At 41.2% G+C, this 15,472-nt stretch overlaps 1 protein-coding gene across 6 annotated transcripts in view; it reads right to left on the bottom strand.

Moving 5' to 3' along the window:
• Positions 1-15,472, bottom strand: part of CLIP1 (CAP-Gly domain containing linker protein 1) — a 116,020-nt gene that overhangs the window by 2,578 nt on the left and 97,970 nt on the right. For all 6 annotated transcript variants that reach the window (XM_069557769.1, XM_069557768.1, XM_069557770.1 and 3 more), the window contains 5 exons: positions 9,842-9,894; positions 3,374-3,491; positions 3,143-3,293; positions 2,598-2,647; positions 182-306 (listed from right to left, as the gene is read on the bottom strand). In XM_069557769.1, coding sequence (XP_069413870.1) covers positions 182-306; positions 2,598-2,647; positions 3,143-3,293; positions 3,374-3,491; positions 9,842-9,894 — 497 coding nt within the window. The remainder of the gene's footprint in view (positions 1-181; positions 307-2,597; positions 2,648-3,142; positions 3,294-3,373; positions 3,492-9,841; positions 9,895-15,472) is intronic.

Genomic DNA, 15,472 nt, shown 5'->3' with positions numbered 1-15,472 from the left:
ACTGTTTTCTACATCTGTGACTCTATTTCTGTTTTGCAAATAAGTTCATTTGTACCATTTTTCTTTTAATTTCACATAGAAGCCATATTTGTCCTTCTCTGTCTGGAGAACCTAACTTTAAAAACACACACGTATTTAGATGGAGCTAAGGTTCCACTCAGCATCGCTGAGCAAGAAATACCTGTCGTAATTGTTCAGGTCGTCCCCGTTCCCATTCAGGGCTGCTTCTGACATCATCTCCACCTTCATCTTGAGGTCCTGATTCTTCCTCTGAAGGTCTACTATTACTGAATTGAGGAAGTCAATCTAATTTGGGGGAAAAAATGTGTAAAATGCCTGAAATATGTACACTGGAGCATCAAGAAGTCAGCAATTATACTCAGGCTGTGGTTGCAGTGTGCTGAAGTCACAGGGGCCAGCAATGGCCGTGACTCAACCCTTTTTAAATATGTTTACACACACACACACACACACACAATTGTACAAAAAGCACAACCAGTTACTTGTTCAGCTAAACTGTAGAGCCAATCCAGGACTTTCACGTTCTGTAGATTTGAATAAGCTTATGTAAATTCTCCTCAGACCACAATTTAACATTCACTTATTAGTTATGGTGGGATGCTAAGTGGGTCTTCAGAGAAAAAGGAAGGGGCTGTTTTGGGGTTTTCCTGTTTTGGGCCACACCCCATGGCATGTGGGATCTTAGTTCCCCGACCAGGGATTGAACTCATGCCTCCTGCAGTGGAAGAGAGGAGTCTTAACCACTGGACTGACAGGGAAGTCCCAAAAGAAGGATTTTAAAGAGAAGACTTAAGCTTCCTTTCAACTGATGCAGGCACACACTGAGAGGGCAACGTTCAGGGGACTGGGGCCCAGACTCGGGGAAGTGGAGTAAGGAGATGCCTGACCACCAGGAGGAAATACTCCTGTCCAACGTTTTAAAGCAAGGGCACTTTAATTTAAAAACGGTTTCTCCTCTCCTCTACAAATAATGAAAAGGTCTCATTTCTCTAAATGTCCATCAGGAAAAAAAAAATCCTACTTTATAATTTAAAAAAATATTATGTGTGTCTGTGTGTACACTCATACATACATATTGGGTTGGCCAAAAAGTTCATTTGGGATTTTTCTGTAAGATGAAAGATCTGAACAAACTTTTTGGCCCATCTAGTATTTATTTTTCAAAGAAATATTTGGCCTTTTTCTCCCACTGGGGCAGTTACAAAACAAAGCTAGAAATCACTGGCTTTGTTATTCTCTGCAGAATATCCCTTCTGACATTGGAGGCAGACCCACTGACTCTTATCTCACTTCTCAAACTGTGTTTTGTAAGACTATATCCTGTTGGGAGCTACGTATCATATCAGGAAGGGGAAAAAAAGCCATAAAATGGGAAGTACAGTGGGAAGCCACACATATACACACACTCACATACATGCTCACAAATTAGGAAACATAAAACAAACCATTTGCTGATGGGAAGAAAAGTGTTGGCAGTGGCAGATGAAACAAACGGAAGCAGAAAGGAAGAGAGGGAGAGAAAACATTGTTAATTTTGTGCTCATTAGACATGTAAACTAAGCGCAGACAATGCTAGCCAGGGTTAAAGTCAGGCTGTTGGTTGAATTCTTACACGCCTTTCAAAGGAGATGTCGTAACAGACAAATCACCAACTCACTGAGTTTCTCTTTTATTTAAAAGTGAAAGATGGCTGTTGTATCTTTGAATTTTGAATGGGATAAATATGTCCAAAATATATAATTAAAACTGAAAATACATGTTTATTACTTCTGGGCTATCGGTTCAGATCAGTCACTCAGTCGTGTTCAACTCTCCATGGACTGCAGCACGCCAGGCCTCCCTGTCCATCACCAACTCCCGGAGTTTAATCAAACTCATGGCCATTGAGTTGGTGATGCCATCCATTTCCAAAAATAGAATAGTTTACCTCCATGTAATCCCACTTTTACAACTAAAGCTATTTTGATAATTTTGGCTTCAGGAAACAGTTTTCAAGAGCTGTCTTTTTAAGGTAAAGATGAGGAAGGAAACTTTAACAGAGTAATTCTACTTCTAGGAATTAATCCTAAAGAAATATTAGTATAGCTGTAATATGATAGATGTGCAAGACAGTACACTATAGCATTGTTTGTAATGCACCTAAAAGATCAGAAACGTCCCAAAAGTCATGTGAACCAATAAGGACTGATTAAATTATGGTGTGTGTGCGTGTGTGTATATCTCCATATAATGGAATACTATACATCTGTAAAAAATAAGAGATCAGTTTATATGCCATTTGTGTAACAAAGGAGGGGAAAGACTGTGTTAGTCTTGGTTTGTATATACATTAAGAAAAAAATCTCCAAAAAAATTTAAGACGACAGTAATAACCGTGATTATCTGTTTAGGGGGTTGGAAACTGAGCAGGAGAGGGATGGTGTTTGGAGGGAGAGTTTTTCTTTTTTTTAACAGTGTATATATTTTTAATACTGTTCAATGCTCAGACCATATGAATACATTACCTAGTCAAAAGATTAAATGATTAAAAAAAAACAACAACAACAAGTAAGCAAAGCAAAAGGAAGGCATATTACCTGACTCTCCTGGGCTCTTTCATCCTCTTCTGCCTGAGTATCAGTATTACCTTATTGTAAAAAAAAAAAGTGGAGGGGGGACATTTTTAAAAATTGCCATCCCATCTTGTTTTCTTGTTCTTACAACGCAAGGGCCAGTGGGAGCAGCTCATTCTGGTGTGGAACCCCCACAGGCGCCCGAGCACACGCCTGGAGTTCCGGTCCGCATCTGCCCCCCGAGGCACGGCGGCGCTCTCGCGGGCTGGCCCACCGTGGGTGGCCTATCGCGTCCGTCACGTTCTCCTCCCGGCAGTGCACTTTCAGAACCCGCGGTCGCTCCCGACATGGCAGCGGTCACCTACTGCCTTATATAAATTTCTGCCAATGCGGGAAGGTTCGGAAGTGCGGAGAGGCAGGCACGCGCCCTTTGAGTGGGTCTCCCTGGATGAAAGCGCGGGAGAGCCCAGGCCAGGGCGGCCCCTCGGGGGGCGGCGCAGCTGCCTCCTTCCAAGGGCAGCTCTACCCCGGGAAGAGCTCCTCCCTGGAGGCGGCGGTGGTCACATTACCTGAGGAGCTGCTGAGCTGCCTCTTGTTTTCTTTGAGTTGAAGCTCCAAGTTCTTTACCTTGAGCTCAAGCTTCACCTTATCAGACTCTAGAGACTGAACAACTGAATGCAAGGACTTGGCGGACGCGTTCTCTCCCCTGAGCGCCGTGACCTGAAATACATGGGCTGGCTTAGGCTCGGGGTCCGCGCACAGACAGGCCGCGGGAAGGCTCCCTCAGGAGGGTACCCTACCTCATTTCTCAGTTTTTCCAGCTCGGCATCCTTTTCTGTGAGTAAGGCACTAGTGATACTGATGGATTTCTGCAAGGAAGCTTTTTCTTCATCTGCGTCTTTTATTAACTTGGATTCTCTAAAAGACCAAAGAGTTCAAAAAAAATTCCAGAAATCAACTGGGAGGGTGGTCAGTGTACATGGATCGGAGAAAAACACTCAATTATCTTAATATAAGGGGAGAAAGTATCACAGGGAAGTTTTACAGGGACTTTAGGGCTATTATGCTGGTGAAATTTTACTTGAAGTTTTACTTACTGTGAGGGGAGAAAAAGTTTACCTATGCAGAGATATACCAGAATCTGCATATCATTGTATCCGTTTGAATTTAAAGAAACAAGTTAATAACTTCGGAAGATGAATTAAAAAAACAAGACTGTTGCACCCCGCAAAGAATTATTAAAAACAAAAAATCTAACCCCCCTCCCAGATGAATTCTGTTATTTCTTGATTACCAGGCAATAACAACAATTAAAATACACACATGCAAAGCGATTGTACAGACATCATGCAGAGCAATTTTATGCTGGAAGTATCGATTGGTTCTCACTAATTTCAGTAACTTTGAGCAAGTTCCCAGAGTGTGTTTTGGAGATCTTATGGGCCAAAACAGTAGCAGAGATTATGACCACTATTCAAACTGAAGGATCATTACTTTTCGTCCATAAAGACTCTGAAGACGACTTTCACTTGCTCATAGAAATGAAAGGTAAATTACAAAAAAACCTAGGACAGAAATGTGAAGATGGATTTCCAGCTGCAGAATGGAAGCTGGGGGGACACCTGGAGGGAGCAGGTCAGTGCATGGGGAGTCTGTTCTCAGGCCGACTCAGCGTCTGGTTATCAGCACAGGGAGGGGCGCCAGGCTTTCCAGGAGAGGAAGATGTTTCTTGGAGTCAGGGGAGTGGGAAAAGAAAGGGAGAGATGAAAGGAAGACAGGGAAGGAGGGACACAACAGAGACGACTCCAAAGGGCAGGAGGCTACTGTGTGTTTATAAATGTGTGTGCTTTTATTTACATTTTTGTGGTGAAAATTCAAAAGTGCCAGTGTCACGAAAGCCGAGGAAAGACTGAGGAGGTGTCACAGATTGGAGGAGACTAAGGAGATGTGACAACTGAAGGTGATGGGGTCTCCTAGATTGGACCCTGGGAGAGGAAAAAGGGCATAGAGTGGAAAAACTGGAGAAATCTCAACAACGTCTAGAGTTTGGCTAAGGGGTCTGGACCAATGTTACTCTCTCGGTTTGGATCAAAGGACCAGGGGTGCTAAGATGGACATGTGAGGGGAAGATGAGAGAAGGGGATGTAGGACTCTCTGTACTATATTTGCGGCTCCTGGAAACCTCAAATTTTGAAATAAGTTAAAAAAAAATTACATGCAGTGTGAAACAAGAGGAAAAAAGACCTTGTATCACAAAAATATTTGGGGAAAAACATTACTGGTGGAAAATTTCCTAGCTAGCCCTTGGGTCTTACAACCTAAGGCACTGCCTTCACGTGGATAATCATCATTGAGAGTTCACGGTGCAAAGAGAAAAATCGCTCCTGGTTCTGTTGGGAGGAGCTGGGTGAACATGGAGCACGTAGTGGTTTGGTCTGTCTTAGAACCGACTGGAGGGATCAGAAACTGAGGCCCAGGTTAGAAATGGCAGAATGTATGTCTGGTTAGTGAGACCCAAGATATCCGGCACACGAATTACAGAATTCTCATGGTTTATGGTAAATTGAAGTTCTACACAAAGATGGAAAATATAAGTGTTGTATTTATCTCAGTGTGTGGCTTACAATTATACCCCAGAATAAGTAGTAAGAAAAGAATCTGAGACTTACAGAAAATGTCTTGAATTCAACACCCACGTGTTATATGAACACCTGGTGATGTTAAATTACTAATTGCATGACACCTCACTAGGAAAGAGGATCGTGCTTATGTAAAACAAAAAACAAAAGAACCCCAAAGATTTAAATGAAAGGAATGTATAGGCATCTTTTTCTATCTGGAAATAAACATCTATTTTTATCTGAAGACTCAATAAATCTTCTGCTCCTTATGTTTCTATTAAAGGATATTTGGAAGTTCATTCTATTATAAAATCTATTTCAGTTCCTTGCTATATACAGCACATTAGGTAAAGTGTAATAAGGCCATTAAAAGTAAGAGCTTGTATTTCCATGATTTGGCCATTTTTACTTTCTGCTTCTTTGTAAAATAATAAAGGAATTATTTCAAAGCAAACAATTGAGATTCGCTTATAAATTCAATTCAAATTTGAACAATGTGATTTTAAATATTTTTACTAAGAAATACCAGGGTTGGGGGATTAGCAGATTTAGATTCTTCTAAATCTTTGTGTTAGGGAGGATAAGGACGCCATCAGCTGGCAGAAGAAAAAGGCACAGGTGTCTTTTTCTGCTTATCCCCATATACATATGGCCTCTAAGTGAGGCTGCCTTCTAAGAAGATAGCAAACAGTTATTTCTTGGACAAAAGTCATCAAAAGGTGGGTGGTTAAGAAAGGGATCTGACTTGTGATTTGTATACCAAATTCTGAAGGGACAAATAGACCTTGGCAGCTCCTCTTGGTGACAGGTCTTCAATGTCAGCATCTTAGGCAATTCCTGAGCCCAAATCCCACTGTGCAAACCAAGATGGTCTAAACTAAACTAGTTCTGCCAACATTACTGACACTTGAGTCACACATCACATCGACAAGAGGGCCTGTGTTACTTTAAAGACACTCTGGCTCGAGTGACTTGGCCTTACTAAAAATATCAAGGAGGGAAGATAAACATAACATGAAAGAAGGGCTTCAGGGGCCAGAAATCTTTCCCCCAAGAGAATGTATAACCCAGATTCTTTCCTTACTACTTACATAAGAAATAAAGTCCGGTAATGAAGGAAATACCTTAAAGTATTACGGGGCAGGCTTTAAAAACGCAAGATAACAAGAACCAAATATTAGGAACACGAAGAGAACTGCAAATACAGCAAGGAGAACTAAATTTGCACTGAAGTTCTGTGCTGTATATAGAGATATAAAAAAGATATGTGCGTGTGTGCGTGTGTGTGTGTGTGTGTGTGTGTGTGTGTATTGCTGAGGATATTTTTCAAAACAAAAGCAAGACACAGAGGGACAAAGGCAGCCAAAAAATATATACGACAACTTGGTTTACTAAAAAATATATGAAATTTATTTATTATAACGTGGATAGACTTTCTTTAGTCTTACCATTAAAGACACACAGATAGAGCAAAGGAAGCAAGTGTAGGAAAGGGAAAAGAGAGGGGGTGAGATGAGCATTGATAAGCAGCGCAAGCTCGAGACAGTCAGACACTTAGCAACCCACAGTGAGCTGAGTGAGCTGGAGGGGCAGTGACCTCTTCAGAACAGGCAGGCGGGCCGCCCACCAGTCTTCCTTCCTGATGGGAATCTTGTGGGGGTCGCCTGCAGAATTAATCCCGACTCTACAGTCTGCATCTAAGGTTTTGGCTCTGGGCTTCCTTCTCTGACATCAAAGAGCCTACAGAAGGGAGGGAAGCCAAACTGGTTCCCGACTCTGCCATAGGCTTTCTGGCCAGAGGAACATGCTTCTCTCCTTCTGTCAGTTAGAGCAAGTCGAGGTTAGCTCTGCTTCATCTACTGGATGCCTTGGAAACTGCTTTGAAAGAGGTCTGCCTAACTCAGAGTCTGGTTTTCCAAAGAAATGATTACATTTTCAGGCTAAGAGAAAAAATTTTACTGCATGTTGCCTGCGATTCAATGTTAGATAGCAAAAAAACCAGAGCAAATACAAGAAGGGGATACTAATGTCTTAATGATAAATATTTCGTTTCACCCCATGTCAGGAGTAAGTACTGCACTTCAAAATAATGAACAATATAGTCTGAATGAAGCAATTATATTCTTTCTTATCTATGTATGTTGACTAAGATCTCAGTTCTTGCTTGAACAACCACATTTCAAATATCTTTTGTGATTTTTAAGTACTTTCCAGATTTTTTTTTTCAGGTTTTTTTTTTTAAAATGTGGACCATATTTAGTCTTTATTGAGCTTTCTACAATATTGTTGTTGTTTTTTTTTAATGTTTTGGTTTTTTGACCACAGGCATATGAGTGGGATCTTAGCTCTCCAACCAGGGACAGAACCCCCACCCTCTATACTAGAAGATGAAGACCTAACCACAGGACTGCCAGAGAAGTCACTCCAGACTTTTAAATTATGGAAGTATCCAGTTTTTTTTAGTACTCTATGCTACATGTACTTATCTGTTACCTACGTAGATCTACATACAAATCCTTTATAAAGCTGGCTTTCAGAATGCATTCATGGTCCCCCCAAATTAGCTAAAATATATTTGCATCCAGACTTCTCAAATAGACCTAATTTTTCCAAAAGGGTTAATTAACAATTTGAACCCCTCCCCCACCAAAGTTGTAAATATAAGAAACCACGTTTAAAATTTTTTCACTCCCAGAAAAATTAACTTTATCTGCATTTTTCAATTAAAAGAATAATTTTCAAGAGAGATTCTCTTAAACATACCCAGGACCTAACACGGGAGCAGAAAAATAAAGAGAAAAGTCACATGTCTAATCACACTTGGAGAGGCATGTAATTTAGTCAAAGTCACAAGGAAAGGACTAACAAAGCCTCTCATCTTTCTTTTTTAAAAATATTGAAAAGTAAAAATAAATAAACGTTAAATGTACAGTGAGCAAAGACCCTGTGTAAAAAGATCTGAAGTCCTGGTCTTGTGCCTGCATCTGAGTTCTTAGTCAAGTTGCCCAAGTTTGGGTGTTTGGATTTCATCATTTTTAAATGCAAGCCCCAATATACATTTCAGTGGTTTGTTTGGAGATATGAGAAATCTGTGAATTACAAGTGCTACATAAATGCAAAGGGATTAACTACATCAGTACTCACATCTGCTGATTTTTATACATTCCCTTACCAGAATGCTTCAGGAGTAAGAGCTATTATGTTTTCACATACCCTTGATAACTGCATATACGGGGTTCTTTTTAAAGAAACAAAGCCTTTTTCATGTAAAGTTAAATATCCCAAGGCCCCCATGGGCAGAGCTGTGCTTGTACCCAGGTCGCAGGTAAGTCGTAGCAGGCCAGTCACCACAGCTCAGGAGGGGCACTTGGTGGACACCTGGCTGGACCAGGGGTATGGCGGTTGTGAAACGCATATGCAGTCTGATGGGAAACTTTAAAGAAGAAAGAGTTTAAGGATGTCTTTAAAAAGAAAAGGAGGAAGGCGCCCCTGGACTGAGGCCTCATTTCCTTCAGAATGTAGCTTATGGAACCCGAATATCTTTGTGGGCTAAATAAGGCCTTAGATTCTGCAGCAACTGCCGTGCAGGCAGGAGGAGCACTGTCAGCGTAAACGCCTGTGTCGGTGGTCAGTAAGGGAAACTTCCTCTGCCCTGACAGTCGAGAACAAGGCACTCTGCAAGCCTGTGAAGGAATTTTTCGTCCCTATTTTATTTTCTTATGTTTTTTAAATTGAGGTATACAGGAATTCTTTTCAAAAAACTTATTTACTTATTTTTGGCCGTGCTGCACAAGTGCCACGTGGAATTCAAACTCGTGCCCCCTGCAGTGGAAGCGAGGAGTCTGTTCAGGGAAGCCTCAGGAATTCTTGATTGTACTATTTCTAAAGGTTTATTTTTCTTTTCACATTTAATAAGACAGAAAAGCACGTCACTGTTGTGATGTACTCTACAGCAAACCACTGTACAGCAACCCACAGGCTGTGGGTCTTAGCAACAGTGCACGCTAAACCTGCTTGGCATGCAGAGTAAAGCAGAGAGTTTCTCTAGACACAAACTGCACGTTTTAAAAGAGCAGACAGAGACCATCAGAAAGCATAAGCATCAGGCTTCTAAATGATTATTCCTGGGGGCCCATTTATCCTTACTCAAAAGTCCTGGAAACTTCCATTTGAATAGCATTTGATTATCATCAAAGAATAACAAGTAACAAACCTCTTTTTCAGAAAATAAATAGAAATGTTTAAAATGGTGCTTCCTATTATTGTGAAAAAATTAAACTTTTTATATAACTGAAATCAGTATTTATATGCAGATCAATTACTCTAGGTAAAATGGCAGTATTTTTAGTTACTGAAACTAGGAGGTACAGCAGTATGTAATATGAGACCATCTGACTTTAGGATACTTCTGAATAAATGCAACTGAACATGACTTAAAAATCAAAAATCTTCTGTTAGTAATAATTCATACTGAAACTTTGCAAATTTGTCAATTATGAGTACCAAACTATCACAATGCAATTTTCTGAGTATAAGAAGGTGGTATGTTTTCTACAAGTCACTTCACAACAGCATGTTCCAACATTTTCCTTATTAAACACGTACACACACACAAAAAAAATAATATACACAAAAAGAAAAGCCTACCTCTTTTTCATTTCTAACAACTGATTATTGAGCACCGATCTCTCTTCTTCCAGCTGGAAAAAAAATACACACAGGAAAAAAAAAGTTCAGTTCATAACAAGCCCTCAGAGAGGCTGATTTCTCATCCTGCAGGTCACATTCCCACGCTCCAGTGAAGCTAAAGCAACTGGCTTTCCTGAGAGGCAGTGAGACAAGACCAAGTGCACATCTCCATGTGGATGGCATTCGAAGGGTGGAGTCTCAGCCACTGGGCCACCAGGGAAGTCCCACAGTTACTAATTTACAAATCACTTATGATCTCAATGACTCCTCTTCCTTGGGGACCTGAGAGTTGGAGTATTAACCAACACTGTGTACATGCCCTATCTAAAACATCCAAAAATGTTTCCTTTACTTGCTAGATGTATGAGGGGAAGCTTCACTGTTAGCATTCTGGTTCCTTTCCTGAAATAACAGAAGGCAAATGTCACTAGCTTGGGCAGGGCTAAGAACCGGTAATTTATTCTACAAGGGCCTCATCTTAGGTCTATTATATTCCACTCATTTCTTTCTCACCTATAAAATAAAGTTACAAAAGAATTCCCAGTGGTCCATTAGTTCTAACATTCTGTTCTTCTATGAAGGATGAAAAAACCAAAAGATTCAGCTAGTCAACCTTGTGATGGAGACACACCTCTACTCCCAAACTACACCAGAGTTTAGCCAAATACAGTCACACTGTTAACAACACAAAAAGGTGAACAGACTCTTACAGGTAAAAAAATTATTTCTTTTTTGGCTGTATTGGGTCTTGTGGCCATGGGCTTACTTGCCCCACAGCATGTGGAATCTTCCCAGATCAGGGATTAAACCCAGGTCCCCTGCATTGCAGGGCAGATTCTTTACCACTGAGTCACCGGGGAAGTCCATTTTTTTGTTTGTTTGTTTTTTAATCAAAGGATAACAGCAAAGATTCTGTAATGGTTTCCATTTATTTAAGAATTTATGGATTCTAGGATTTAAGATTCCAGGTTCCTGGAATTTAAGCTGCTACTCACAGTAAGTAGTTGTGGTCTCATTTCTGATTACGTGTCAGTTATGTATGTGCTTTGCTATAAAGGTCTTTATACTCTAAAAATTCTTAAATAGAAACATATATGTTTTGAACATGAGTCTATCAAGAAATCTACAGAGGTTAACATACAGATTTTTTTTCCCACTATAGACGTTCCTTTCCTAGTCCATTAAGATAAATCCTTCTGGTGCATGAGTAATTCACTTCACGGAAATACTTAGAAATTTTTAAAGAGTAAAAGGAACCAAAAAGAGTGGGAGGCAAACGTTAAAAAATGAAATGAGAGGGAGAACAACATCTGGAGAGTGGGATATGGCGATGAGAGGGGCTCTCATTCCCTCTGCGTCCTTCTATGTGGTTTGTATTTATTTTTTAAACAAGGAAGACTGTTTTATAGTTATAAAAACTGAAACAAAGGAAAAAAACTTAACAAGACTGCAAAATGACTACAAGGCAGATACAAATACATAAGTGACATGGCAAGTAATTCACAGCAGAGAAAATACAAGTAATCAATAAACACTTGGAAAATCATTCAACACTGCAAAGAACAGCATGCAGAGATTCTCCCCGTTTCTTGGAAGATGAAGTTCTTGTGCCTGAATTTCCATGGAACAGAAATTTAGGGTACTTATTGTACTGACTCTTTTATTTATTTTTTGGCTGTGCTGGGTCATCGTTGCCATGTGGGCTTTCTCTAGTTGTGGCAGGCTGGCTGGCATTACTAACTCAATGGCCATGAATTTGAGCAAACTCCAGGAGATAGTGAAGGGCAGTGCTGGAGAGGACTCTTGAGAGTCCCCTGGACAGCAAGGAGACTAAACCAGTCAATCCTAAAGAAAATCACAATGATTCCTACCAAAACTCTTTGTTGCGATATGTGGGTTTCTCACCGCAGTGGCTTCCCTAGGTTCAGAGGACGGGCTCTTGGGCTCAGTAGTTGTGTACAGGCTTAGCTGCTCCTCAGCATGTGAGATCATCCCAGACCAGGGATCGAACCCCTGTTTCCTGCACTGGAGCAGGGGATTCTTACCCACTGGACCACCAGGGAAGTCCTGTACCAATTCTTCATCGGAAATAGTTTTTTTTTTTTTTTTTCCTTTTGGTCCAGGATCGAATCCAGGATAACAAGTTTCATTTAGTAGTCATATTTCTTTAGTCTAGCTGGTTCTTCATTCTTTCCTTGTCTTTTGTGACTTTTTTTTTTTTTTTGGCTGCACCACTCAGCTTGCAGGATTTTAGTTCCCCAACCAGTGGCGGCTGGGAGAAGCCACCTCACACCCGAGGCCAGGGGCAGTGACCCTAAGGAACCACCCCGAGCCCGAGGCCAGGGGCGGCAGCTGGAAGGAGCTACCCACGCGCCCGAGGCCAGGGCCCGCAGCCGGGAGAAGCAACCCAAGGAGCGGTGGCTGCGCAGGCGCAGGAGGGCCTAGAGGAGCTATCCCAGGTTGAAGGTCAGGAACAGTGGCGGTAAGGAGATACCCCTCATCCAAGGTAAGGAGCAGCGGCTGTGCTTTGCTGGAGCAGCCGTGAAGAGAAACCCCCACGTCCAAGGTAAGAGAAACTCAAGTGAGATGGTAGGTGTTGCAAGAGGGCATCAGAGGGCAGACACACTGAAACCATACTCACAGAAAACTAGTCAATCTAATCACACTAGGACCACAGCCTTGTCTAACTCAGTGAAACCAAGCCATGCCCATGGGGCAACCCAAGACGGGCGGGTCATGGTGGAGAGGTCTGACAGAACGTGGTCCACTGGAGAAGGGAATGGCAAGCCACTTCAGTATTCTTGCCTTGAGAACCCCATGAACAGTATGAAAAGGCAATATGATAGGACACCAAAAGAGAACAGGGAGGCCTGGCATGCTGCAATTCATGGGGTCGCAAAGAGTCGGACACAACTGAGCGACTGAACTGAACTGAACTGAACCAGGGACTGAACCGGGTTGACAACACAAATGAACTTCTTGGCCAACCCAAAAGAGAGGCAAAACTATAGCACCATAGAAGAGAGAAATGGTGTTTAGGAATTGGGAAGTGACTGACTATAAAAAGAGTATGAGAACTTCTTGGGGAGAAGAAAATCTTGATTGTAAGGGTATATCATATGACTGTATATATATGTCAAAACTCACCGAACCACATATCTATGAAAGGTGAATTTTATGTATATTTTACCTTAATAAATATAACTTTGCGGGGAGGGAGGCAAACCTAGACAGTACATTAAAAATCAGAGACATCACTTTGCCAACAAAGGTCCATATAGTCAAAGCTATGGTTTTTCCAGCAGTCATGTATGGATGTGAGAATTGGACCACAAAGAAGGCTGAGACTGAAGAATTGATGCTTTCGAATTGTGGTGCTGGAGAAGACTCTTGAGAGTCCCTTGGACTGCAAGGAGATCAAATCAGTCAATCCTAAAGGAAATCAACCCTGAATATTCATCAGTGGGAATGATGCTGAAGCTCCAATACTTTGGCCACCTGATGCGAAGAGCCGACTCATTGGAAAAGACCCTGATGCTGGGAAAGATTGAGGGCAGGAGGAGAAGGGGGCATCAGAGGATGAGATGATTGGATGGCATCACTGACTCAATGGCCATGAATTTGAGCAAACTCCAGGAGATAAAGGACAGGGAAGCCTGGTGTGCCATGGGGTCACAAAGAGTAGGACACGACTTAGCAACTGAACAACAACAGGCAAATTTGAGTAATATATACAATATAGGTTTTGTAAAAAACAAAAACAATTATTATATATAGAGAGACTGTTACACAAACGAAGAGCACTATGGAAAGAAACACTCAACCATTTATAATGTTGCCTCAATGAAATAACAATAGGAGGAATGGTAACTTTGAAATGGTATGTATTTGTATTGTTTCATGTTACAAACATTTATCAGTTAAGTTCAGTAGCTCAGTCCTGTCTGACTCTGTGGCCCCATGGACTGTAGCACTCCAGGCCTCCCTGTCTATCACCAATTCCTGGAGCTTGCTCAAACTCATGTCCGATTATTTCTAATTGTAAAATAACATTACAATTTAAAAGAAATGAATAATTTTATTTTTTAGAGGTATTAAGTTGCTCACAGATAAAATGATAGTATGTCTAGGATTTACTTCAAATTAATCCATGAAAGAGTAGATGGTCAATGAGAGTAAAATTGAAACAAGAGTGACCAACAGGGACTTTCCTGGTGGTCCATTGGTTAAGACTTCACCTTCCAATGTAGGGGGCAGCAGTTCTATCTCTGGTTAGGGAATTAAGATCCCACATGCCTCGAGACCAAAACACCAAAACATAAAACAGACGCCAGTATTGTAATGAAGATTCAATAAGATTTTTAAAATTTCTTTAAATTTAAAAATCATAAAAAAAACCTTTACCAAAAAATGAATGATCAAGAGCTGACTGTCTTTGGAGTTGGATATCCAGGAATATCGCTGAACTTGTTTGTAATAAAAGGTTAAATAAAAGGTAGGGTTATTTTACAGAAAACTATTAAGAATACAATGTTGCAGGGAAAATATATATTTTCCTGATACAAATGATCATGATTGGAGGGAACACTGGACCAGAAAACCTCAAAGAGCTCATCTGTCCACAAAACTGTTCTATAATGTGATAAACATGGTGGGTAATTTGTTTTAAAGAAACATACTAGCTTGTGTGACATGAAGGATGTACTGAAGTTCAGAATAAAGACACACACTTCTGCTTCTGCAGGTCCAGTCAAACTACTTTATAATTTGTCTTATATGTAATTATTCTTTTCTTTTGAATTTCATTTCAAAATGTGTATTTTCTGATTAGTATTATGAGCTCTAAAACAAGGGATCAATATCTGAAATTCTCCCAAATAATAAATTTTCAGGATTCAAAAAACAAACAAAAAAAACCAAAAAGCTACTTGAATAAAAATTTTCCTGGAGGGACTTCCCTGGTAGTCCAGTGGCTAAAACTCCGGGATCCCAATACAGGGGCCAAGGTTCAATCCATAGTCAGGGAACTTGATCCCACATGCCACAACTAAGAGTTTGCTTTCCTTAACTAAAGATTCTGCATTCTGCAACTAAGACCCAGTGTAGCCAAATAAATAAACAAATATTTTTTAAAAACCTTCAGGGAGGAGAAGCAATGTTCTGTTTTGTTACTGGCAGGCACACAGTAGGCATTCCCAGGTGGCGCAGTTGCTAAAGAATCCATCTCCCAATCCAGGAGAGGTGGGTTAGGTCCCTGGATTGGGAACATTCCCCAGAGAAGCAAAGGGCAACCTACACCAGTACTCCTGACTGAGGAAGTCCATGGACAGAGGAGCCCGGCGGGCTGCAGTCCATGGGGTCACAAAAGTCGGACACGACGGAGCACACACGCATGGGCACACGGCAGGCACTCGAGAACTACGTGGCACGTGAACAACTGTGTCAGATAGTCGGTGAGCTGGCGCTGTCCTCGAGTGTCAGTAGCACTGGCACCGAGGAGCCCGGGTCCTCCCAGAGGGAGCTCTCTGCTCAGCTAGTCCAAGGAAGCCGGGGCTCAGCGGCTGCGATTGTCACTGACTTCCCCAGGGA

This window comes from Ovis canadensis, chromosome 17 (assembly GCF_042477335.2).
Source record: "Ovis canadensis isolate MfBH-ARS-UI-01 breed Bighorn chromosome 17, ARS-UI_OviCan_v2, whole genome shotgun sequence".
Lineage (NCBI taxonomy): Eukaryota > Metazoa > Chordata > Mammalia > Artiodactyla > Bovidae > Ovis > Ovis canadensis.
This window is presented reverse-complemented; position numbering and strand designations above follow the sequence as displayed.